General features: G+C 50.7%; 10 protein-coding genes across 11 annotated transcripts; 7 read left to right on the forward strand and 3 right to left on the reverse strand.

Annotated features, from left to right (window-relative positions):
- Positions 1-42: 42 nt before the first annotated feature.
- On the forward strand, positions 43-1,757 carry LMH87_001373 (uncharacterized protein; the record flags this gene model as incomplete). Of its 2 annotated transcripts, none has more annotated exons than XM_056192639.1 (2): positions 43-1,077; positions 1,137-1,757. In XM_056192639.1, 2 exons carry the CDS (start codon positions 43-45, stop codon positions 1,755-1,757), a joined length of 1,656 nt encoding a protein of 551 aa, XP_056049755.1. The 2 variants fall into 2 exon arrangements, with proteins under 2 accessions (XP_056049755.1, XP_056049754.1); XM_056192638.1 differs by having other exon boundaries at positions 1,228-1,284.
- A 741-nt stretch (positions 1,758-2,498) lies between these two features.
- LMH87_001374 (uncharacterized protein) lies at positions 2,499-3,254 on the forward strand (the record flags this gene model as incomplete). The annotated part of the gene is made up of 4 exons (XM_056192641.1): positions 2,499-2,769; positions 2,827-2,984; positions 3,037-3,085; positions 3,169-3,254. The coding sequence occupies 4 exons, from the start codon at positions 2,499-2,501 to the stop codon at positions 3,252-3,254; spliced, it is 564 nt and encodes a 187-aa protein (XP_056049756.1).
- Positions 3,255-3,474: 220 nt separating this feature from the next.
- LMH87_001375 (uncharacterized protein) lies at positions 3,475-6,798 on the reverse strand (the record flags this gene model as incomplete). The annotated part of the gene is made up of 3 exons (XM_056192642.1): positions 3,475-3,705; positions 3,808-5,866; positions 5,921-6,798. 3 exons carry the CDS (start codon positions 6,796-6,798, stop codon positions 3,475-3,477), a joined length of 3,168 nt encoding a protein of 1,055 aa, XP_056049757.1.
- A 2,435-nt stretch (positions 6,799-9,233) lies between these two features.
- LMH87_001376 (uncharacterized protein) lies at positions 9,234-9,644 on the forward strand (the record flags this gene model as incomplete). Its single annotated transcript, XM_056192643.1, has 1 exon — positions 9,234-9,644. The coding sequence occupies one exon, from the start codon at positions 9,234-9,236 to the stop codon at positions 9,642-9,644; it is 411 nt and encodes a 136-aa protein (XP_056049758.1).
- A 44-nt stretch (positions 9,645-9,688) lies between these two features.
- Positions 9,689-10,727, forward strand: LMH87_001377 (uncharacterized protein; the record flags this gene model as incomplete). Its single annotated transcript, XM_056192644.1, has 2 exons — positions 9,689-9,866; positions 10,141-10,727. The coding sequence occupies 2 exons, from the start codon at positions 9,689-9,691 to the stop codon at positions 10,725-10,727; spliced, it is 765 nt and encodes a 254-aa protein (XP_056049759.1).
- Positions 10,728-10,836: 109 nt separating this feature from the next.
- On the forward strand, positions 10,837-11,366 carry LMH87_001378 (uncharacterized protein; the record flags this gene model as incomplete). The annotated part of the gene is made up of 2 exons (XM_056192645.1): positions 10,837-10,865; positions 10,937-11,366. 2 exons carry the CDS (start codon positions 10,837-10,839, stop codon positions 11,364-11,366), a joined length of 459 nt encoding a protein of 152 aa, XP_056049760.1.
- Positions 11,367-13,306: 1,940 nt separating this feature from the next.
- Positions 13,307-14,171, reverse strand: LMH87_001379 (uncharacterized protein; the record flags this gene model as incomplete). The annotated part of the gene is made up of 4 exons (XM_056192646.1): positions 13,307-13,359; positions 13,618-13,744; positions 13,811-14,076; positions 14,129-14,171. 4 exons carry the CDS (start codon positions 14,169-14,171, stop codon positions 13,307-13,309), a joined length of 489 nt encoding a protein of 162 aa, XP_056049761.1.
- Positions 14,172-15,384: 1,213 nt separating this feature from the next.
- LMH87_001380 (uncharacterized protein) lies at positions 15,385-16,687 on the reverse strand (the record flags this gene model as incomplete). The annotated part of the gene is made up of 3 exons (XM_056192647.1): positions 15,385-15,747; positions 15,805-16,574; positions 16,642-16,687. 3 exons carry the CDS (start codon positions 16,685-16,687, stop codon positions 15,385-15,387), a joined length of 1,179 nt encoding a protein of 392 aa, XP_056049762.1.
- Positions 16,688-19,064: 2,377 nt separating this feature from the next.
- LMH87_001381 (uncharacterized protein) lies at positions 19,065-19,379 on the forward strand (the record flags this gene model as incomplete). The annotated part of the gene is made up of 2 exons (XM_056192648.1): positions 19,065-19,069; positions 19,115-19,379. 2 exons carry the CDS (start codon positions 19,065-19,067, stop codon positions 19,377-19,379), a joined length of 270 nt encoding a protein of 89 aa, XP_056049763.1.
- A 2,878-nt stretch (positions 19,380-22,257) lies between these two features.
- Positions 22,258-23,163, forward strand: LMH87_001382 (uncharacterized protein; the record flags this gene model as incomplete). The annotated part of the gene is made up of 1 exon (XM_056192649.1): positions 22,258-23,163. One exon carries the CDS (start codon positions 22,258-22,260, stop codon positions 23,161-23,163), a length of 906 nt encoding a protein of 301 aa, XP_056049764.1.
- Between the last annotated feature and the right edge of the window lie 1,770 nt (positions 23,164-24,933).

Here is a 24,933-nt window from a genome sequence, read left to right on the forward strand (position 1 = left end):
GAGAACACCCTGAGGACCCAGGTTCTTACCTTTTTCAACGCCATGAATAACGATTGGGCGACTGAGTATGGGAACCAGTGCACCTACGAGCTCAAGGCTAGCTCGGCCAGCTCGGCCAGCTCGAGCAGCACTAACTCGACAGCTCTGCCACGAGATGGCAGCTTTGCTTCTCCGGTCTCGCAGAAGAACGGCCTGACGGCCAAGGAGCTTAAGCGACTCTCCTTGCAAAGCGCCCAGTCGCGTAGCTTCGGCAAGGGCGACTACGGCGTCGATGTGACTACCCAAGCCAAGGGATTCAAGGTCTTCTACCCCGGTACCTATAACTATTCCTTTGAGCTCCCTATCGATCACTACCAGCTCGAGGTCATAAAGCTGCAGTACGGTTCTGTAAAATGGGAGCTCCACGTGAGCGTCATTCTCGCTGGCATCTTCAAGCCGAATCTGCACGGTATGAAGGAGGTGTCCATTGTGCGGTTGCCGGACCCGATGTCGCTCGAGACGACAGCCCCCATCTCTATCAGTCGCCAGTGGGAGGACCAGTTATACTATGATATCATCATCTCGGGGAAGAGTTTCCCTATTGGGTCAAAGATACCTATCGCTTTCAAACTCACGCCCTTAGCAAAGGTTCAAGTCCATAGTGTCAAAGTGTACGTGACCGAATCCATTGAATACTGGACTGAGGACAAGCTCGCCACAAGAAAAGACCCGGAGCGCAAGATTCTTCTGTTCGAAAAATCCGCCGGCAAAGCCCTGGACCCGACATGGGCCTCCTCAGAAATCAACACGCTCTGTGGCGGCGAGCCGAGCGCACAAGAGCGGCGCGAGGCACGAGGAATTGCGCAACAAAGACGGAACGTTGAAGCCTCACGAGCGCACACATCACCCGAGCCATTGCCGGAGCCGACTACGAGTCTACTGGGCGACCTTGACTTAGGGCTTGAGGGTCTGTGGGGATCAACGGAGATTGAGGTCAATGTGCAGATCCCGACTTGCAAGATGATGATCAAGAACAGGGACCTGAGGCTGCATCCGGACTGCAGCTGGAAGAATGTTAATGTCTACCATTGGTTAAAAGTAGGTTCTGTGTAGCACTTCCCGCAGCTCAGGCCGGCGTGACTGACCAAACGGCGCAGATTGCCATGCGGATTAGTCGATTGGATCCTGAAGATTCCACGGGAACCAAGCGACGACGTTTTTCAATCAGCACTGACTCTCCTTTTACAGTCCTCAATTGCCGGGCCACACAGGCTAATATCAACGTGCCCGCATACTCTGACCTAACTGGCCACTCAGCGCCACATCAGTCAGCATGCGGCTGCCTGGATGCCGCTTCGATCGCTATGGACAGTTCTCTAAACCGGCACACGGGGACACAGACTAGTGCTGATATGGTCAACGACGTGCTACCTGTTCCTCATCAAACTGCGCATCTATCTAACTCGACCATTATTCCTGCCAGCGAGCCGCAAAGCCTAATAGATGCGACTGTGATTGGGCTTGGTATTCGGGGAGAGCCTCGGCCGATTCATCTGCTTCGAGCCCCGAGCTTCAGCCCTCCGGCCTTTAACAGCGATATAGCGCCGCCACCTGCCATTTTCATTCAGAATACCGTTGCTACGGAGACTCCAGTAGTTTCGCCACCTCCACAGTACGACGTCGTGATAAGGTCTCATTTTTTGTTGAGCCGGATCGACACTTTGTTCCTCTTTCCACTACGTGACATTGTGCTTGAAACCTACCCTTCTTCGTGTTAAACATTATAGCTCGAGTTCCCTTGCGACATGTTGCGGTTCGATTGCGTCACGGAAGAACAAATTCGAAAAGAAGAACGTGAGGAGACAGAGAGAGGAATTTGTCGTTCTGTCATAGTTCCGTCGTTCTCACTCAATACGCATGGCAAAGAGCCCATGGGAGCAAGGCACTCGACGGCATCCCATTGATGACTGCGACCGTCGCAACCAATACGGCGAAAAACGCCTCGCAGCCTGCAAATAGAGCTAAACAACTCCTATGTGGAACTCCAGATAAGGCAGAAAGGCAGATAGACCGTAGCCGTCGCATGCAGCCCGGTAGCCGCTTCAGCCGAGAAACGCGAGTGACAAAGTGCAATATCCCGAGACATCTATTTTGGCGATGCATAATGACATGATCCTGCAAGGCTAAATGCCTGCTGCGCTGACCCGGTCATGTCTGTGTGCTCAATCGACGATTGCAGCTGAATTCTCATCACGCAGCCACTGAGAAATCTTTTTTTCACATTCTAGCAGGTTCTTCGACGCCACCAAAGAAAGAGACTCAGTCTAGAAGTTGGCGAGAGAAATGTATTCCGCGCCAGGTCTAACACTTCTTGTCGAGTGTTGCAAAAGTTCCCTGGTCTGGCATTTAAGACCCACACCACAACCATGACAACCGTATAAAGCTTCAACTATTTCTCTCTCCCTCGCCATGCTTTTGCATATTGCAACGTGTGCTATAGAACCAGTCGCTACACTACCATGAGCGCTGTTGCGTCCGAACTGGTTCACCTCGAGATACTACCAGCCGAGATACTCCTTTCTGTAGTCCAGTATCTGCATGTCAATGAAGTAAAGCAACTTTATGGCACCAGCAAACGGCTCAGGGAAGTTTGTCGACCATCCCTCTTCGCCCATGTGGGGTTCGAATTTGCTCAGGATGAGGCCCAAAAGCTAGAACGTCTTTTGGTATCAAGCATTTGCAAGCATGTCGTTTTGTTCACCTGCAGAGTAAAAAAGCGACTGAGACCCGGTATGTATGTGTACACGCTGGCTGAACTGACGCTGACATACGCCATGGGACTCATAGTCTACGAACTTTTCGATCCCCAGGAATGCTTCGTTGATTTCATGTCATTCGGCAAGGCATACAAAGAGCTGTGGAACACATTCGAAAAGCAAAACGATACCGAAAATATCGGTCCACTATTGTCCAACGTTTTCTGCGCACTTCCCTGTCTGAAAGGAGTGAGGCTGGTTTTCTGCGAAACGCCAGATCTTGGCGACTGGTTCTCGGAAGCCGAAATTACCATCTCAAACGATTTTTATATTGTCACCAAGTGATTTTGGTGAGTTAAAACTCCAGACCCATCTAGCAACTCTCTTGAGTGACCCAGAAATATTCCTAACCGAAAGCAACTACACATGCCAGGGGGCCCATTTCCATCAAAGCCAAAAGTACACAAATCGGCCTGGACGACACGTTCGACAGCGACGTTATTCCCTAGTCAAAGGTAGACCAGCACTTGCTTTTTCTGTTGAAGGCGTATGCAGATAACTGTACCTTATTCGAGAGCTAGGAATGAAGCAAACTTCTAGCCAACTGATTATTTAAAGAAGTATTTTTCCAGGCGTCAAACTTAACAAAGTTATTAGAAATAGAGAGAAGAAACTACTCTAAAGCTATTACGACAGCCTCATAATCGTTCTCGACGGCATGTGAGAGTGGTGGCCTACCCTACGTGTCCTTAGCATCAACATCGACCTTATCCATCGCCAGCAGCAGCTTGACAACAGCCTCATGGTCGTTCTCGGCTGCATGCGAGAGCGGTGTTCTATTCTCATCATCCTTGGTATCAACATCGACCTTGTCTGTCGCCAGCAGCAGCTTGACAACAGCCTCATGGCCGTTCTCGGCGGCATATGAGAGTGGTGTCCGGTCCCAGTTGTCCTCCGCATCAACATCGACCTTGTCCATCGCCAGCAGCAGCTTGACAACAGCCTCATGGCCGTTCTCGGCGGCATACGAGAGCGGTGTTCCATTCTCATCATCCTTGGTATTAACATTGACCTTGTCCGTCGCCAGGAGCAGCTTGACAACAGCCTCATGGCCGTTCTTGGTGGCATACAAGAGCGATGTTCTACTCTTGTCATCTTTGGCATCAACATCGACCTTGTCCGTCGCCAGAAGCAGCTTGATGATAGCCTCATGGCCGTTCTCGGCGGCATATGAGAGTGGTGTCCGGTCCCAGTTGTCCTCCGCATCAACATCGACCTTGTCCATCGCCAACAGTAGCTTGACAGCAGCCTCGTGCCCGTTCTCGGCGGCATGTGAGAGTGGTGTCCTACCCTGCCTGTCCTTCGCATCAACATCGACCTTGTCCATCGCTAGCAGTAGCTTGACAATAGCCTCCCACCCGTTCTCGGCGGCATATGAGAGCGGTGTTCTATTCCCATCATCCTTGGTATCAACATCGACCTTGTCTGTCGCCAGGAGCAGTTTGAAGACAGCCTCATGGCCGTTCTCGGCGGCATACGAGAGCGATGTCCTACCCTGGTTGTCCTTGACATCAACATCGACCTTGTCCATCGCCAGCAGCAGCTTGACAACAGCCTCACGGCCGTTCCCGGCGGCATACGAGAGCGGCGTCCGATCCCAGTTGGCCCTCCCATCAACATCGACCTTGTCTATCGCCAGCAGCAGCTTGACGATAGTCTCATGGCCGTTCCCGGCGGCATATGATAGCGGCGTTCGATCCCAGTTGCCCCTGGTATTAACATTGACCTTGTCCGTCGCCAGGAGCAGCTTGACAACAGCCTCATGGCCGTTCTTGGTGGCATACAAGAGCGATGTTCTACTCTTGTCATCTTTGGCATAAACATCGACCTTGTCCGTCGCCAGAAGCAGCTTGATGATAGCCTCATGGCCGTTCTCGGCGGCATATGAGAGTGGTGTCCGGTCCCAGTTGTCCTCCGCATCAACATCGACTTTGTCTGTCGCCAGCAGCAGCTTGACAACAGCCTCGTGCCCGTTCTCGGCAGCATACGAGAGCAGTGTCCGGTCCCAGTTGTCCTTCGCATCGACATCAACTTTGTCCATCGCCAGGAGCAGCTTGACAACAGCCTCGTGCCCGTTCTCGGCGGCATACGAGAGCGGTGTCCGGTCCCAGCTGTCCTTCGCATCAATATCGACCTTGTCTATCGCTAGTAGCAATTTAATAATAGCCTCATAGCCGTTCTCGGCGGCATACGAGAGCGGGGTCCGACGTACGTCATCCTCTTGGTCTATATTCTGCCAATCCTGGAGCAGTTTGCTTACTGCTTGTTGAACCCCGAAGTATGATGCTAAATGAAGCCCTGTCACTCTTCTTGGAACGATTTGGCTCCAGTTGGAACCCCATGAGCTTTTAACAGCCATTAAGGCCTGGCTTGATGCCTCCACTTTCGGCGCATCGTTTAAAAATTGTATAACGCTAGGACAGCCTGTTGAAGCCTCGCGAGTATGGTGGCCCCAGTTGTGTGCGGCGTATTTGTAGAGCTGATTTGACTGTAGCCGTTCTTCAAACGCGGCGTCCGTCTGACAAAACCCGCTCTCGAAATCGCTGAATGAGAGGTAGGTGACGCAAATGATCGCGAAAATTTTGTGAGCCGCAGCCATGGCACTGGCATTCTTTTCGTCGTCTACTTTCATAGGGTCCTCTACAATTGTGAGGGCTTTCTGAGGTCTAATGCAATGCATATGGCTCGCGAGGTATTCCCTCGTTGTTTCATGGACCAAGCGAATAATACCGCTATCTGCATCGACAGTCACAAGACCTGCACACACAGAGACAATAATACTCGTGTGCTCTCGCTTAGTTTTGTCAAGTGTTAGATCACCTTCCGCTACTGCAAGAGCCTCTTGGAGCTCCAAGGTTGTGAGCTGTCTTTTGGCGCAGGTGAGCAATATGAGGACCATCTCGGCAAGGAATCGAAAACCGGGTTGCTGGCTTCTGATCCTCTCCATATTTAATCCATAAGCTTGAGCTAACGCATTCTGCCCTCTCGGAAGCGATTTCAGCGCGGTGCACAGCTCAGACTCCGTTGTCTTGTCGGAAAGGGAGGCTAGGTGAAGTCGTGCAAGGAGAAACCTGCAGTAGTGTTAACATCCTAATTGGATCTGTGATTTGATATGAACAACTTACATGCCATCGACGCATTTGATAAGCGTAGTCTTGATTTCTTTTTTAAGGTCATCTTTCCTTTTCTCCGTCAGACCCTCATTTTCTTCGTCCAGTAACGGCAGCGTCTTCATGTCGATGTCCAGGCATTTCTCCACATCTTCATCTCTGGCACTGATGTTTGCTATCTCGCTTCTGCCTTCAAATTTCTTCCTGATTAATTCTATGGGTCGCGAGGTTGCCAAGACATTTGCTGTAGTGCTTGCTTGGAGGCCGAACAGCTGTGACAGGAGTTTTGACATGCATTCCTTCTCGCATTCATCAAGCGCATCCACAACAATAAAAATCCTCGAGTATATCCTAGCCACCGATTGGAGGCCTGCGACGATTTCATCAACAGATGGCCTTGTCTGTTTGTCCTTATGTTTATCGTGGAGAGTGGTCAGCTCGTCGGGCAGAGACGGCCGACGTTGAGCCAGCTGCCTCAGCAGACTGGCAAGGAGATCGTCGAAGTTCTGCTTGTCTTGCCTCTGGAAGTTGCAGTATAAGTATGCAATACCGACTTCCTGGTCATTTTCGAAGCGAGAAAAGAGATCCTCGACAACGATCGATGCAAGTATTGTCTTTCCGGCTCCGGGAATGCCTGGACAGAACAACGTTTGTTTCTGTGTGCCCAGCCACGTCTGATACTGCGCTGAGTCCAGAAACCATTGGCCTGTTCCTCGTCGTCGCACCTTCAAGAGGTCGCTATACTGAGAACCATAGCTGATTGGCGTCAACCAATCGAGGATTTTGTTATCTTTGTCTTTGACTATGGTGGACTCGATACGAATAACGGCTTCACCTGTTGTTTTAACAGCCTGGGAGACTGGATCCGTCAGAGATCGAGCTCCAATCAGCATTCCCGCCCAAGAGCGACATCAAATAACTGAATATTGCTCACCGTCTTCTACCAGTTCACTGAGCTTCTTCTCCGCTTCCACTTTAGTGGGCGAAATCCTCTTAAGAAGGTCTTTGGCATATGCCGCTGCTGTCATTGCCGCGTAGCCTTGCCACTCCTTGTTTTTATGCGTGTCAGAGTAGTCGCATATCCCTCGAATGACCAGACACGGAAAGTGATTCATCAGCCCGCCCGCTTCCATCTCGAAGCACAAGACTTCTTTTTCCCTCGCAAATTCATCTCGAAGCTTGGCATCTTTCATCAGTTGGTTCGCTGACGCGATCAATCCATAGTGTATAACTGGATCATCTTCATCCTCATCTCGGACAGTGCGCACAATCACAGACGGCGCGTCGCTGCCACAGCCACTCAGGCAAGATACCTCGCTCAGTGGATGAGCAACGTGTGATTGGTACAGCCGATCTGTCGCTGAATCAGGGCGGCCGTACTTCTTTTGTAGCCTTTTTTTGGCGGCTAGACAAGCTTTCACGTTTTCTTGAATCGTATGGCCGTCGATCTCGTATTTAGCCTTCAGCCCACTGATTGCTGTGAGCAATACTGAGGGCGGCGGGGCCAAAAAGCGCGTGCTCTGGAATGGCTGATCTTGGATATTCTTGCCAAAGTCATATTGAAACACGCCTCCTAGCCCATTCTGTGGCTCGCTCACGACAACATCACCAAGTCGAATATCGTGTCTTGAGCTCGGTGCACCTCCACCAATACCGACCATTAACCCAATTCGTATGTTGGGGAAGGTATGGAGCATGTCGCGAGCTACCCCAGCAGCAGATGCTGTGCCGTATTCTCCGCCAGGAAGAACGGCAATAGCAACGTTGTGTTCGCCGACGCGCCCGAGGGTGTAGTCGTTATTGTCATGAGTGGCGGTATGCCTAGGCTGGCCATGTTCGTAATCAAGGAAGACTTGCGCCGCGACGTATTCGGTAGTCAGGGCGCAAATCCAGCCCACTGTATAATCCTCGTTGGCAAGCTGCAGTAGTTCGGGCCTCTGGGTATCGGCAGCGCTGGGTGCTGACGCCATGCTGCCATGTAATGTCAGGGCTGATCAGGATGTATTGTCAAGGTTGATCGGGATAATGCAGGAGACATATATGCTGAGCGATAATACTTCCATGAGACCATCTTACCTGCCTTAGTTTTTGTTTTGCAGTCAGAGACGGCCTTACCCGTCAGGAGGGGAAAGCGGGGTAGGGGCGCGCGGTAGCACTATGCTGCAGATGCTGATGCAGAGAGGAAAATCAACCGGGCATTAAATTGACTTATGGGCGTCACTCTGACTTTGGCACTCCATTATCCCCTCCGATCAATGAAGATCCGTCCCGAACCGCCTAGGCGGAGAGTTCTGGAGCCTCCTGCTCCAATCAAAAGTGAAGGCAGGCAACGATCACGCTTTGGTGGCGGAAAGGCCGAAGGCTGGACGGCAAACGTCTGAGGTGAGCCAAAGCGACCGCAGATGGCCGCATCGATTTCACATGGAGGGGAAAAGCAGATTGGCAAAATACGAGATACTTTTGAAGGAATCATTCTAGTAATATATATTGAAATTCCAGTCGCAAAAATGAACAAGAAGTACGGGAACTTAGTCAGCACCTCGTCAACACATGAGGATAGGGAGACAACAGTGATAATAATTCTAATTAGCTGTTAGATGATTATCCTAGAATGTTAGTGACAGGTGCAGGTCAAGCCATAATTTTGGTAATGCAGCCTGAAGATTCATAGCTGGGAACTGACAGATTCATGTCATGCTTGACAGCCCACGCGTTCCAGGCTCCACTGGAGACCCACCAGCCTCCCAGTTCCTTATCTCAAGCCCAAATGTTAGAACACTGCCGAGCAACAAGTCCTTTTGCAACTACCATGAATTCATTTCGGCATTTGCGCGGCTTTTGACACAAGAAGCATTATAAATTGGTGCTAATTGCTGCTACTTATTACTTGGCTTTTACGTCTACTGGTTTGTGCATGGCAAGCAGCCTGGCTAGTCTGTAGTATAGATAAAGACAACGGAATCATGCTGCTTGGCGGGGCTGGAGCTGTTCGGCGCGACCCCGCACTTCTTCCGAAAGCAACACATCATCCTGCGAAGTAATTGACTTCGTGAATCCTGTCCTTGCGCAGTCAAACATTTGATGTAAACGATACTGCGCTTCATGTTCCGCAACACGAGCAAAGTCCTCAAAGGGCCGAATACCGCAGAGCGCCCGAACCGCGATGCGCCATGTGGAACGGGCTTTGCCGCTATCCTCGACCAGCTCCCACTGAAGAGCTACATTTGCGTCTCCACCTGAAGTCATGACTTTCATCTGGTTCAAGAACCCAGTGGTCTCTGAATAATCCAACCAAAGTTTCTCTGTCGCCCCGCGAATACTGTACACAATGTCGAAATCCTCCGAGTACCAGTCTGCTATCACGCAGTCTGTTCTTGTCTGCACCCCAGATACTTGCCGAACTGCCAACAACCGCATCTACAACTCAGACCTTGCTGTTCTGGGCACGTACTGGTCTCCTTACATTGCTGTCGGCATTGGCGGCGCCTGGATTGACGGTTGGAATATTGAAGGTATTGCCGGTGTTGTGATGAACCCGCTGCAGGGGCCTGGGGGCTCGGCTAGAAGACGAATGAGGTTGCGGTGCGTGCGTACTGGGCTGATGGCGGCTTCTCGTACATTCTGGAGAACCGTCGGTGGTCATTATTTCGTGACTCTGCTCGGCTTCTCTCTCGGCATTGTTGTTGTGCTTGCTTTCTGGGCGCTGGGCAAATCCTGCGCAAAATGCAACCTGTGCTGATGCTTTTCGGTGGTATCCATTGGGCTCCTCACAACATTAGCTGCATGTGGGCAGCCGCCCCGCCCGCGGCCCTGTCGTGGATCTATATGCGCAAGCGCTTCCTGGGATGGTGGTTCAAGTACAACCTTATTCTGTCGGCCGCCTTCTCTTGCAGTATTGCCATCTCTGGTATCGTCCAGTTCTTCGCAGTCGCATACCATAGCCAAGTGGTCTCCTGGTGGGGTAACCAAAGAAATGGCTAAGAGGTTTTCACAAGCAGTCAACGCTAATTGGGCAATTTGTTCGTCCGATGGATCCCGGCACATGTCGGCGTACCTGGCAGCAGTTGTTTCCGAACGGCAGGTGACGTCAGCAGCTCTGATACAGAGGCTGAAGCTACCAAAAGCAATTATCAAGGTATCAAACATCACAATGTATCAGTAGTGTCACAACGCAACAAAAGCAAGCTGCAGGCAGCTTGCTTATACCTATAAAGAGGTCTATCTGATCTCTCTAGATAGAGAAGAAGCACACTTGAAGAATCACATTTTCAACTGCAGCGAAGCAGCCGATAAGGCAGCTAAAGATGCCGCCCGACAGCACGCGGATCTAGCTGACCCGAATACTCTGCAAACCCTCATGGCGCCCACCAAGACCATCATCCGCAAGACCATGCGAGCCGAGTGGGCGGCTTCCTGGGAAACAGCCAAGCACGGAAGAGAGCTCTTCCGACTTGGGGTTAAACCAGGGAAAGCGACACTCGACTTGCATCGCGGAACGCACAGAGTCGTCAGTTCTGTGATTACGCAAATGCACAGCGGCAAGATTGGTCTTAGTGCGTTCCTCCACGCCATCAACAAAGCGGACACCGATAAATGCCAGTGCGGCTATGGACCTCAGACCGTACGGCACATCCTGCTCAAATGCAGAAACTGGACAGAAGAACGACAGCAAATGTTGGCAGGCAAACACCCATGCGTTGACATCAAACGCATTCTCTATAGCTTGTCAATGGCAGCGCAGGCAGCAAAAATGATCCTAAGGACGGGACCGCTAGGACAACTTCGAGTAGCTCCGTCCACCGTAATCCAATACACAGCGTAGACGAGTGATTTTGGTTATACAGAAGCTGAGGAGGGCCAGGAGAGGCCTGACAAGTTCAAAGACACAGAACTTCCCCAGCTATGAGTCGTTCCTCGACATCGTGCATACGATGATGGCACAGTACTCCAAGATAACAAGGTAGCCAGGGACGTAAAGTGGAGAGGTGGCCTGGCTTCCATCAACTGCATTGAGACGAGTACTTGGGCCAGACAAGAGCACAACGGCTTTTCTCACCAGCAGCCGTCTTTCATCGGCGCCGTGCTGAGCCTCAAAGCAGAGACCGCCCGCGTCTACCTGCCTCCCGATGCCAACTATTTCCTTTCCACCGTCGACCACTGCCTGCAGTCCACCAACAAGGTCAATCTCACGATTGGTTCCAAGCAGCCGACAGCCGTCTACCTGACAACCGAAGAAGCCGTTAAGCACTGTAGGAAGGGAGCGTCCATCTGGAAGTTTGCATCCACCAACAATGACGGTGAGCCGGACATTATGCTCGTCGGCGTGGGCGTCGAAGTTACGTTCGAGGTCATCAAAACCGCCGAGCTTCTGCAGAAGATAGCTCCGTACCTGCTTGTTCTCGCGCCCGAGGCGCGCCACCTGCACGCCATGACGCGCGAGTCTTTTGAGATCAAGAGGTAGTACTAGTCTCCGGTATATTATTGTATATAGTGTTGTACTGCAGCAGTAGAAGAGACGGGACGATCGTTGGAAAGAGTGTGAGAAGCGATACTTTATGCATTTCATGACGAGACTAGGCTGGCGTGACCGTAGCGAGTCCGAGACTCGAAGGCGTAGTTCCGAGTAGTACCTTTAAGAGTATTTACAAATAATACAGATAAACTCCGAGCTTCGAGCTCCGCATAGTTTTTATAATTACATCACTCGGTACACATTATCCTACAAGCAGCACTCTCCAACTGTCTTAGTTGCGATCCATCTGTACCTCTCTTAAGCTCCATCTTAGCGCTGTATCTCGTGGGGATTCCTTTTATCCTGAATATCGGCGCCACTTTATGTGCCCTGGAACTGTAGGCCACGTCCGCCCTAGCCCACGCCACATGACGCGCGGTGACCGCCATATTTTAAACAGCTGTCTGTAACTCCGTACCGTGGCCCTCAGCCGCTGCCTGCCCCCACTCATAACCGCTGATTTTGTCTCGTATCGGCAGCTGTTTTTGCTCCTGCGGGACCCGTCTTCGCACCAACAGAAGAGGAAATAGTCAACGGTGTCGCCGCCACGTATGCCGACTGTGGTTCTGGGTTTTTTGTCACCTTCAACCCCCGACTCTGCAGAGGTAGTGAAAACCAAATGGCCGCCTTGGGGATTGATCGGCATGAATTGTGGGCGAAGCAAAAGGGCTGATTTATTCTGGCCCTATCGGAGCAGTTACGCCGTTTGCTAATGCATATAATGACATAGATGTATCGAGTCATTCGATATTTGAGATGTTGCACTGCAACCTGCCACACCGTCAGACGGCGTACACGGTCGCTGCGCTGCGCCACCACTATCCATCCGTAAATTCATCGCCCTTGCCGCACTGTGTTTGGGGATTGAACATGCTTGTTGAGATGGACAGCCCTGAAAAGTCGGAGGTGATGGCATAGGTTCATGAAGGAGAGAAGAATGTGACTGGAAGAACAAGCTGTCTGGTACAATATGGCTTGTTCTGTGGCAGGACACCGTATGAACAGTGGGAGGTGGTAGTAGCGACTGGTGATGGCTTGGGGACAAGCCACGACAAGCATTATGATGACAGCGCACAGCTTGGGGCTATGAGTACCAACTTGGATATAGGCAATATCTCTCAGGATGAAAGCTAAGCGGAAATTGTACGAAACGATATTGTTGTGTGCAAAACCAGCTTGAGGTCACTCTCTGTCTTTAAAAATTAGCGTCCGCTGTAACAACTAAAGATGGGCGGTGTTAGTGGGCGTTTCCAGGTCTTTACACTAATTAACGTTAATAGGCGAGCGGGCCTGAAAATTAGCGCTCGTGCCACCCATTTTTAGCTGTTACAGCGCAAGGCCTATTTAAAAGACAGAGAGTCTGACCTCAAGCTGGTTTTGAGCATAACAATATATCGGTAATTAAGAGTGTCGCGACTTACCCGCCGCCGCATGGTATTCACGGCGTCCACGGCTGCCTAGCGCAGAGGCTGGCTGGTGACCTAGCTAGCCTGACAGCTGAGCTGCCTGCATTCGGCCAGCGTCCATTTTCTGCGGCCTGTGCCTAAAAGTAGCTCTCGAGGCGGCGTTTCGATCGCTTGTTGCTATTAGCCAAAGATGGCATGGGTCGACCGAGTCGGGTCGGGCGTGAACTAGTAGTCGCGAAGCCAGCCAAGTGAAGCTGCTGTAGCTTTTCAATGCATAAACGGCTACTACGGGCAAGAGTGTTGTTAACATGCTTCTGTCAACTTCTTGACCAGTGAGCTAGAACGAGACCTTTTCCTTTTCGTTTCTTTTTTTCTTTTTTATTGTGCAAGGCGTTGGTGGCCATAACCTTTCTCGTCGTCAATTCGTACTACACGCTGTCTTCAAATGCCCTCCTTGACCACTTCCGACAGTGACAATAGCGACTATTTGCTGGCTTCGTCGCCCAAATTGGCGCTGGGAGCAATGATCTTATATTCTACTAAATGAATTCAGAGAATCGGCAGACTGCAAAACAAAGCTAACCCCCATACCGCGAATAAGATTGCACAGAGAACGCTGTACACAATGATAGGAATACTACTCTCCCTTGCCAATTGAAAGCCTAAACCACCGTTTATGACGCCAAGGACGAGGAGAAGACGGCCTAGCCAGCGATGCGCATGGCCGATGGGTGTGGTGTGCGTTGTATATGTAGACCTGGTAGTGGTATTGCTAGATTCATGTTCCACATTACCGGGGGAGCAAGTGCTGCTTGTGCGCTTTTTGTACAGTGAATGGTGAATGGCTCCTCCGATAGGTTGAATTAGTAGGAGTGCGATGATAATTGTTCCTATGACTGGGTGGCCGTTGAAAGATTTCCACTGTGCTTTGGTTAGGTCAACAAAATCCACCTAGAGCAAAGAGGAAAAAGACGCATGTAAACGTACGAGAGACACATTCGATCGACTATGATGAACCATGTAGATTCCGAGTCCGAATCCAATAAGTGCGATGAGCAGAGTTACGATCTGCCACACTCCATGGAACCAAACAACAGACTGGCGCTTTAAAACGTGGATGAGCGTGGCGCCGAGGGGAAAGAGGATGACGAAGCAGAAGGCCATTAGGGCACCATGGACTGCGACAAGGGTCTTAAAGGTTTTAGTTTCATTGTCGAGGCCGCCGTAGGCTTTTGATGCTATTGTAGGGGAGACTGGTGGATGGTTAGGCAAGGAGTGAAGAATACTTTGGTTGGGTGGACTCACTGAAGAGCGCGAGCGGCGCGAGGATGACGGTTGGAGACTTCATGGTTTAGTTCTCCGTAGAGGGCGAGTTTCGATGCTTTAAAGAGGGATTTGGACTGTGATGAGGATTTATAGGGAGATGCCCGAAAGCGTGGTGTGATAAAATGAACTATGGTATTGGCGTCGCGGAGCATTTATATGGACACGTCACGTCCTAACGGATCTCATAAATGACATCGAACCGCATGGTATACTTCGAAGCATTGGACACCTTTAGCTCATGTGATGACAATTGTCTTACCGCTGATTGGGTAATAATCTTTCGGTGCCAGGGGCTAGAACATGGAACGGCGTCATTGAGATGAACGGGCCATTTTCCTAGCAGTATAGACCGAGGTTAGGACAGAGCTAGAGCTAGCGTTAATGGATAAAATCGCCTTCCTTTTTCCCCCTTGAAGACACCGCTAGTTAGTGGCACCACTACTGACTCCAACCCCGCTCCAGAGCCTGCGCATCTGTCAACTGGCTGCTTTCAAAAATAAGCAACACCACGCGTCGACTGGACTAGCTGTATCTCTATCCTCTTCATATTAGTATTCTCGCAATATAGTGGCACTGTCTTTTGAGTTTTTCTCATTTAGCTCTGTGACAGTGAGATGGATATTGATCCCGATAAGGAGGCTTAGGACAAACCACACAGCGAGCATATATACAGCATATCTACTGTCTACCCACCACGCTACGAGTCTATGATGCCCAAATATGCACAGCATTATGGTTGTATGACGAATTTGAGCATTGTCCCCGCTGCTGTCCGCATAACGTGAACTGGTCTGACGGTTACAATCAGTATTTAGCTGTGAATCGATTGATCTAGCTGTCATGCCCCACCACGCGCCGGCTGGCAGCGCCGTGGCGAAACCTTCCAGGTCTTCGAGGCTAGAAAGAGATCAACCCCATTTTTCGACAATTTGGGCTGAGAACTTCATGTGTAAAACCCATCATGCCAATATCTCTTGCAGGTCGTACGAAGCTTCTAGTGTTTGGTGATCAGGCAAGACGGGCTGTGAAGAGTGCTTCAACGAGCCTGTTCCATCTATTGGATAAAACTACTGTATAGAAAGTCTTGGGGCTAGACAGTTCTACACGGTCGCGTTCCTCTACATCATGACCATACGAGGAGATCTTCAGGCTGAGTCTCCTTGAGGTTCCAAATCTTGACAGCATTTGTACAACGAATGAAAAGTCTCTTGAATTTCTAAATATATTTCAAATGCTTAACTCCACCTCGGCCTCTCATTCAGACAGAAAGAGGAGCTGGAACTGAGTACCATCTTGTTTCCGCGCGGCTTGACGAGTCTGTAAGCCGTTACTGCGCCGTACACAGCAAACACGATGGCGGCAATAACCGAATATGCGATGATTTGGGTGATTGGTGCACGGCTAACTTTCAAGCCGATTCCGCCATTGACGATACCAACGATTATCAGCACTCGGCCATACCATATGTGGCAGTAGCTGACCCAGCTCCGCCTCTGGTACTTGACATAGTTTCGGTGGTGCATCCAGCCTAGCCCCACTTGAAAGAGCATCATTGCACAGACTACTGTTCCAAGCTGGACATGAGACTCATTGAACCACTAGAGAAAAGCATGTCAATTAGGTGCTGAGCAAGATCGAGGAAAAGAACATCTTACCATTCCCAATCGATCACTGGCAATCTTGCCTACTACGACTCCAGCGCACATACTCAAGAGCATGATGACCTGCCAGCTTGCGTGTACGACCCATTTGCCCATCAGAGGCATCAAGACCCCTCCAAGTGGATATCCAATAATGAATACTACCGACATTAGGATGCCGTGCGAGTAGACGAGAATGTCTTTACTTCTGCCACCACCATACACTGCACTGCCGCCTGAACCAGACGCTGGTGTAGCACTAGAATCCGTGCCGAGAGTGTTGTTTCCAGAATCAATCGTAGCTTTTGCAAGGTCGACAGAGAAGTGGTCCGTACCGTCGTGCATACCAATGTTGGCCCTAACATCCGCAGCGTCAAGGGCTCCGCCTGTCTTCCAGGCGCTTATCCACGAAGCCGAGCCCGTGAGGTCGACACCAGGGCAAGCACCGCAGTTGATGCTGGCAGTCATCTTGCCGTTTGCTACTCCGGACCCTGCAGTCAGAGCCACAGTTGTCAGTCCACCGTACCCGGGCGTGTTGTGACCGGATCCCTTCCGAGGGCTCAGGGTGATGTTGCCTGAACCGTCTTGGTATATGACGAACATGTCAGAGCCGCTCATCCTGCTACCGGTTCCAAGTGCGACCCATTGATAGTTTGTGGATGCCTCGATCTGAAAGAGCAGACGTTGGGCGGAGCCGGACGCCGATGTCACGCCCCAACTGTAGCAGATGTCGTTTGCGTCGCCAGTGCAGTACGAGACCGATGCAGCAGATGCATAATGAAGAACTTCGAAGCAAGAGCATGTGTTAGCTGGTTGATAGGGTCGTTCAATCAGAAGAAGATGGTCTCTTACGTTGGGCAACAATGCCAGCAAGCGCAGTAAAAATGACTGACTTCATTGTAATCAAAGACCGAAAGGCGAGGACTGTTTTAAAAAACGAAGAGAGTTTCAACCGCAAAAGAACGCTGATTTTCTCTAAGAATCTGCTGACATCATTACGAAAGCTCTCTTGAGGTCTCTAGGCACGTACGCCATCGTTATAACGGATTTCCTCCCACAATGACATACCAACGTGCGTAACCCATTAGCTCTCCGCCACCACGTCTATTCTCTTCTCTCGTGTTCCCCTTTCCCTCATTAACCACGTTGTTGCAAGTCTCAATTGGAGGCGCAATCGGCAACGCGGCGCCACCGTTTCCCATTGTAGTGCGATTTGCATCTAGAACGACGATGGGACATGTAGTTTGCTTCCCAGTGTGGCACAGGTAAGCTTTTTAGCGCCTTTAGCTTCTTCTAGACTAAAATTAATTAATTATGAGCCCCATAAGTATGTATAGTCTGCCTTGCAATGTGAAATAGCTACAAACAACACATGGACGAATCTGTCCCTAGCTGACAGAGGCGCCGAAGCCACATTCCACGTTTCAGCCACGGCGCATAAAATCCAGGGACTACGTCAGCTTGGGCGTCGGTAGAAGCCCTTTTCAGTTCTCTCGGACGATGAAATCAAGTCATGTCGTCGGAGAACTTCCGAGGGGCCGAGCTTCGCCCTCGTCGGCCCCCTGTGCCTTGCTCCTCAACAGCTACTATCCGGTCCACATGAGAGAAGAGGATATAGAGGGGGGGAAAAGCAGCTAGTTAAAAAAGGAGCGAGAGAGAAAGAGAGAGAGAGAAGGGGTTAGATGCATGCCTGGATCGATTAGCGCGATTGCCATACATCGTGAGTTTTATTCAATAGTGACCACTCAGCTGCTAGTGTCTGCAAACTCAAGGTTTTTTCTAGGCGAGGGTGTATTTTTAACTGAGAAATCTGGCCGTCCTCGATCCTAATAAGGCAGGCTTCGCCCAAATCGCATCGCCGAGCCCAGAACCTAGATGGTGGGAACAAAACTGAGGCGCTCCGGATGTATGAGAAGCTTCGGGGTTTCTCAGGGTGTTCCGTCATTCATAATAAACAGCCCGCCGGCGCTTGAGGATCGGCCTAAATATTGAGCCGCCGGTTCAATTCATCTGCCAACTAGGTAGGTAGTCAATGTTGCTAGCCTACAATCGAGAAAGCGCAGATCCATGACAAATAGCAGATATGGTATTGGCCAGAACTAGCCCGCGTGGCGTATAACTAGTGGGCCAGGTAAGTCAACGAGATCGCTTCGCCACGATGCGTGCGTACAAGCATGAGCTCGAAGAAACATTTGGGAAATTAATTTGAGACAAAAAAGCGAGCTGAAAGATTGCTAAAAGAGAATAACGGTGATAGGAATGATGCGACGACTTAGCGGTTAATGAACTTCACGGTAAAATGCATAAAAAAAATAAGAAGGCCAATGACCATACGGTATGCCAGTGCTGCTACCGAAACCAAAACCTAATGTTTTTCGGTGGTCCACCAAGCTACCAACATGGGGTACCTCCACAAACTAAACCGTCACTGTCTGTCGCTTGCGTGACACCGGCACTCATGAGATGGAATGGCAGGGCATTCAAAGACTGAGACTGAATCCTTGACCTCGAATGCGTAAAAAATGAAATACGAACAGGGGGTTGGGGCACTTATAAACCTGCCATATCCTCGAATTTCGCGGAGTCAAGAGCCACGCTCGCAAACTGCGGTATATTTACTGGTTACGCTCCAGTGTTAGCCTCCCTGCCGTTGTGTCATCACCACACTCCAACCGTCTGGGCCATGGGGGAGACGCTCAAACGTCGCGAGAATGAGTCGACTCAGTCGCCCAATGGCGAGGAACATGAGGAATCTGCTTTGGCCAGAGTAGCATTCCTTGGCTTGGTCTTTATGTGAGTGTCTCTAAAGCTGTTTCGTGTGATAATCAGAGGTGACAGTAGATGCGGCTCCTTCATCATTCTTTATATATACCTCAACGCATATAACAGCAGAATACACTAATGATTTGATTCAAGTAGTTAAGCTAAAATATAAGAAAGTTCTCGTCCTATTTAACATAATTAATCTACTGTAAAGTGCCGCATAAGCCTTGTCCCGCGCCACGGTGTCTTCCACATGCAGCATATTGCCGCTGTGTAGACTCGCATCCTGCACAAGAAGCACACGTTGTTTCCAACTGACATCAGTCATTTTGGTACTCACTGTCTAGTTGCTTTCCTAACTCTCTTCGTATCATATGCATCGAGGCTCGATCGAAATTGTACTCGCCCATGAAGACTTTTTTCAGAATCTGCTCAAATAAAGCGAGCGTAATACCGATAATGAAGTCTCCATGAATTGCGGATTTCACCCAACCGCGCCGGAAACAAGTGACATGAGGTAAGCCGCCATCCTTTCAAACAAATTTGGCTAACAGTTTATGAGGCTTTTATGTACCCGCGTCGAACGGGTTGAGCTGGCAATGATTCAGTTGCAACTTTCCCTGAGAAGTAGCATGGCCAACCACGCTGCCGCTATTGAACAAATCAAGACTGGTCTCGGAAGGTTCTTTGAGCGATTCGCTGACCAATTCAGCGACGGCGAAGAGGGAAATGGCGGCGACGGGGGAAGTGGAGGCGATAGGGGAACTGGCGGCGACGGAGGAATTGGCGGCGATGATGGCACGTCTGTGCAGCATCCAGTGACTTAAAATCACTGCGGGTGATTGCACAGCCCAGAGCCGTTTTGAGATCTCCACCTACATACCTAGCCTACTTAGCTCATAACGTGCGTTCATTTTTGTTACATTGTCATACGTGCATACCTCTAGTCAATGTGTTCCTGCACCCTTTAGACTGGTCACCCCCAGAAAGGCGCTTTTCCAAATAATGCGTCCACCTCGTGGCCTGCTACTCGCAGCTTCGCCGTGTGAGCATGGACAGTAGGCTGCAGTCGCATTTCTGTCTTCCGAAAACATGCAGTGCGTACGGTGGTTTTTCTTGAACCGGTCCACCCACACAAAATGGGTGGACATGGCCAAATCCTTGTTCCATGTTCTGCAGCCATTATCGAGCCTGCTGAAGGCTCTCGCGGTTGGTCGGACCAGATAGTCGGGTTAGTAGCGTTGCCGTGCTGCATGCGGTAGACGCTCAGGAAGGCAGAGCCCAGACCCGTCACTGCATGAATCATGGTCGGTCTGCCTAGCATTAGGAGCAGTTCCGTGAGCGGAGACGAGGCATCACTTACACAATCGAGCCAGACCACTGCCCAGAAAGAATTGCGGAGAGAGGCGGCAACGAGCAAAAAGTAACGAATGGACAAGCGGAAAGTTGCTCACCCGTCAGGCCTCATGGAGAGTCAAAAATTCACTAGCCACCGACCAGCTGCTCAAAAATTGGCTGGGCAAAAACATGCCAACAAGTCGTAGGCAAAGAAAACAGCAAATAAAAAAAATGGACAAGCGGAAAGCTGCTAGCCCGCCAGCAATAGCAAGGCTGGAGAGCCACTAGCCATCAACCAGCTGGTCAAGAAGCTGTTAGGCGGAAAGGCAACAAACGGTTGGGGAAATAAACGAACAAGCGAATAAGGAGAAATCTGCCATCTTCCTTGTCCTCATGTCCTCTTATACGCTTTCTGCAATACTTCGTCATCCTTACTGAGCTTTGGTTCTAATCAATGGTTCTAACTCCTCTCGCTTTCCCAAATTCTCACCTAAATAGTATTTTCTACACAGTCTTCTACAGCAGGAATCACGCATGCTAGAGTGTGTTCAAGCAGTCCGACCGCCTACAGTGGACTTTATCCGCCAGTTCATCGCTTCATTAAGGGGTCTAGCTCTCTTTTCCTGGAGCCAGGCTTCTGTTTTTCGCAGCGCCAGACGATTAACGTCAATCCGGACGTATCTAGTATTGTTATGCTCAAAACCAGCTTGAGGTCATACTCTCTGTCTTTTAAATAGGCCTTGCGCTGTAACAGCTAAAAATGGGCGGCACGAGCGCTAATTTACAGGCCGCGGGCCTATTAATTAGTGTAAAGACCTGGAAACGCCCACTAACACCGCCCATCTTTAGCTGTTACAGCGCACGCTAATTTTTAAAGACAGAGAGTGACCTCAAGCTGGTTTTGCACATCACAATACTATTGCTTATACTGTGAATTGATCGATGATGTCATGGTTTGAGTCAAAATAATATGTTGATCAAGCAGCAGATATCGTGGATTAATCCCTCACTCTGCAAATGACAGGGGTTGAGTCGTAAAGAGCAAGCTCGTTGACCGATCGCACTCTAAGAAGAATTGCGTGTATCTTACTCTGGGTATGCCTGAAGTGCCTTTTCTTAAGCAAGACACAAAGGAAACGTAGGAGCTTGCGAAGACGAGCCTCTTGGTCTACGACTTAGCGAGTTCGCCTTTTCTATACGCGATTGCTATTGAATTTGGCCCTGATATAAGAGAGCATCTTCTCTTCTCGGCAAAGCCTCTCTTTCTAGTAGATGCTGATGGTGGGCTTGCTGGTGCGTCGTCCTCCGGATCATTTGGCCGGGACCCGTTGCCTGATAGCGCCGAAGGAAGGACTTGAAGCTGTGAGACTAGGGGACTGCGGCTTCCGGATACTGCTTGCCTGGCGGTTCAAGGGCTGTCTAAAGAGGGAAAGTAGTCTCCTGTGTTATGAAGGGGCTCCAGAAAGTCTATAAAAGCGACGAGTGACCCCGTCCCATCTCTCAGCGTCTACTCTCTTCTCCCATACTCTAGCTATTGTGCTCCTTATCGCCTCGAGATAGCAGCTGACCGACTAAGTCGTGCTTCTAAGCGTGTACCGACCTGCGAACGATCCTATCCTGGATGGCATCATGTCTGCGAGGGGCAAAAATAGTGCCGCCGGGTGCTTGCATGGTATTCTTGTTGAGGAGCGAGCCGTGTTCGCCATTGGAGGCGTTATCAGCTCAGCTGAGCCCAGCAGTCTGTCTGGACCGAAAAGTTTTATGCCCTCCCCGACGAGTAGGTTGCTTCCCTCCGTTACGATTCGGTGGGAGGACTTGGCCGACAAGCCTACCTGCCACACTGTTTCTCTACCGGTTCTCGACAATGGCGAACAGGAAGAGTTCGCGGGCCTGGTTCGTGAATATCACGACGGCCGCGGCGTCAACGACTTCATGGTGAATTTTAGCCCTTACGACTATGGTATACCAGATGCAATTGGCCGACTCTTATACCCAGGCTACGACTCTATTAGGCCCCAGGAAGTGAAAGCTTCTTTGAGCTCGTTGGACGTAGGTCATCTCACCTCCCCCGCAAGATAAAAAAATCTGGAATTATTGCTAATTGGGGTCGTGACCCGTACTATGTAGGTATACAGCTCGGGTTGTAGTCAAACGATGTGCTGTGATCCTGAGCCTCGCTCAGATCAGGACTTTGGGCGTCTTCTCATTTGTCTGCCCTACAAGCATAAAGGGGGTTCGATTACGCTTCGCCATCGAGAGCATGAAGACAACACCGAAAGGATGGAGCTGTATTGGGCGGAGAAGAGCGGATCCTGTAAGATCCAATGGGTCGCCTTTCTCAATCCAACCGACGTCTCGCAAAGCAAAATGATCTCTGGTCACAGCGTCGTCCTCACTTACATTCTATCGCGAACCGCATATCGAGTTAGCGAGGCACCTGTGCCTCTGCCAATTCTGGACGTTACAATACATTCATGGTACCGCATAGTGGCGAGTGCGGTGGAGATGTCGCTTCCCAAGATGCGGAGCATCGGCGGGGGTGGTATAACGCTCGGCTACTCGTGTACAGGCGAGTACTCGTTCCCATTGATCAAAATTTCGCCATCGGCCGGCGAAGGTCTCCAGGGCTTCCTCACAGGCGGCGACCTGCTCGTCTACCACATCCTTGCGCGGCTCGCTCGTGATGTGCGAACGCGCATCATCCTCGACGAACCTGGCACCATCCAGCCCTTCGCTGAATATGCGCAGTCGGTGCGCTGTCCGCCGATCGTCATCCCCGACTCCCAGGGCGAGTCCCAAGACATAGATATCAGCGACGACGAACGGGAGACGCGGGATGCAGCCGACAACCCGCCGTCGCCGCCGGACCTTCCCGGGAGCATCTGCTGGCTTAATTACTCCCCGTGGTCACCCACGGGCTCGTGGCGTGAGATGCTGCTTTCCGTGGGACCCGGCCGGGGGAAGAAGGGGTTGGAGGGTCGGCCTTGCAGGACCGTCATAGTCGCGACGCTGACTCCTGGGCACAAAGAACGTGATTTTGCTACTCCAGCCGCAGCCGGGGCAGCCTCGCAGTCACAAAAGAGGAAGCGGCTCCTTGAGGACGACAGCCCGAGGAGCCAGGAAGAATTCACGCTACGTCCAGGGGACGAGGGATACGTGGATCTGACCTGTGCCCAAGATTCTTCTAATCAACCCAGAACATGCCCTGGCTGTCACGGCTGTTCGCAATGCACCGACGACTCACCTTCGCAATGCAGCATCGCAAGTTCTTGATTTCTCTATTTCCAATATAATATGGACAATTGGAAAGTGCTCGGGTATGCAAGACGCATACGCGTCGAGACATCTGAAAAATAGGTAAGGGCGAAGCAAGGAAAAGAAAGCTGGGGAAAAATGGCTCGGAGGCTCAGGGTTGAGGGAAAGACGGTTGGTAACAAGCTCAGATGCAGATCGTTTCAAAGCAGATTACAAGTGTAGCAATTGTTACGCAGAGCAGTTATTAGTCATAGGACGATTGTGTTGATTGAGGAAAAAGCTATTTTATGGTGTGTCCGACTCCTGGGGACACCCCTAAGGGGTGCCTCCCACAAAAGGCGGAAAACACTAATTAACGTTAGTGGCTTTCTGGCTGTGCCACGTCCGGCTCGTCATTCGTTTATTTCCCAAATAGCTGTGGCTTTCTACCCACAGCTTTTTGGCCAGCTCGTTGGTGGCTAGTAGCCTTCTGGCTCTCCATGCCTGACGAGTGCGAGCTTTTCGCTTGTTCGTTAGTTTTTTTTTTTTGGCCCAGCCCGTTACCGCCGTCTCCGCATGTATTTTTGGCCTGGCAGCTCCCTAATGAGGCGTTCCGACCCTTCCTACTTCCTTTCCCGGTTCTCCTGGCGCGCACGCCAATTTCTGCTTGGCTCATTTGCTCATCTGGCCCTTGGCCGTGACCCGCCGGATCGGTTTGCGCCACGATTCCGGGTCAGTGTAGCAACAGTGTGCCAACGCCGCCTCCTTTACAGTATTCTGATTCGTCTCGGTTCTGCGATTGCCCTTTGCACACCCTTTACTAGGAGTCAAACATGTTGGAAGGGCTGTCTGACTAAGTGTTATCACGTTCGCTATGTGGAATGCATAGTTCTCTTGCAGGCTTTAGCTCATTTTCAACCTGGGTTGGCTAGATACTACGCATGGAATCTCATGATTGGCAAATGTATGGAATATTGCGGTTGCATTGATCTCAAGCGAATTATGTCTGTTCAAGATCACGGTGTCGTGGATACGAGACACACTGGGATGAAAGGGCCGAGGCAGCAGTCCCTTAAATTCGTGGAATATGATGCCGTGCAACGATATGCCATGAATCTCGTGATACTGCAGGCCGTAGCTCAGAGTTCTGGCTCGAAACACATTTTGCACGGCCAGGCAACAAACGTGGCGTCGGACACAATGTTCCCCGCCTCCTTGTCATCCATGCATTGAGTACAGTAGCGTCATCCAATCTTGTCTGCAGACAGCAAGGCGTTTTCTCTGGCCTGACTGCGACGGCTGCAGTTCAGGATTGAATGAGAGGCCGTTCAGTGCCTTGCTCGCACGTGCTCCTCGACGATCCGTCATGCGTCAGAGCGGCGAAACTATAAAAGAGCGGCAGCTGCCACTTCCTACATTATCGCAAAGTCTATCCATTCAAACTTTCAACCCTTTCTGCGTAAAACTGATTACCATGGTAAAAGTCGAAACAACTCCAGCAGCGGAGAGCTCGGCCTCTCAAAACTCCAAGCCTGTTGCATTTGGCCTTATGTCCCAGGTGCCAGTTGTTACCTTGGACAAAACAAATGACGGAGAAGCCTGTGGCTGAATTCGGAGCGCGTCGGGGCGCGTGCGTGTCTGAACAAGCAAGAATCGCACCTCAAAAAGAGATATCATGTTCCAAGGATACTATCTGCCAAAACTTGACTCGCGCTTCTGACTGCTGCGAGACGTCGAGAGTGCGCTTGTAATAAGGCAAATCTGCCCCCTCGGGTACGCTCTATTGGCGGCAGATCTGCCAGAGACAAC

The sequence above is a fragment of the Akanthomyces muscarius genome, chromosome 3 (assembly GCF_028009165.1).
Source record: "Akanthomyces muscarius strain Ve6 chromosome 3, whole genome shotgun sequence".
Lineage (NCBI taxonomy): Eukaryota > Fungi > Ascomycota > Sordariomycetes > Hypocreales > Cordycipitaceae > Akanthomyces > Akanthomyces muscarius.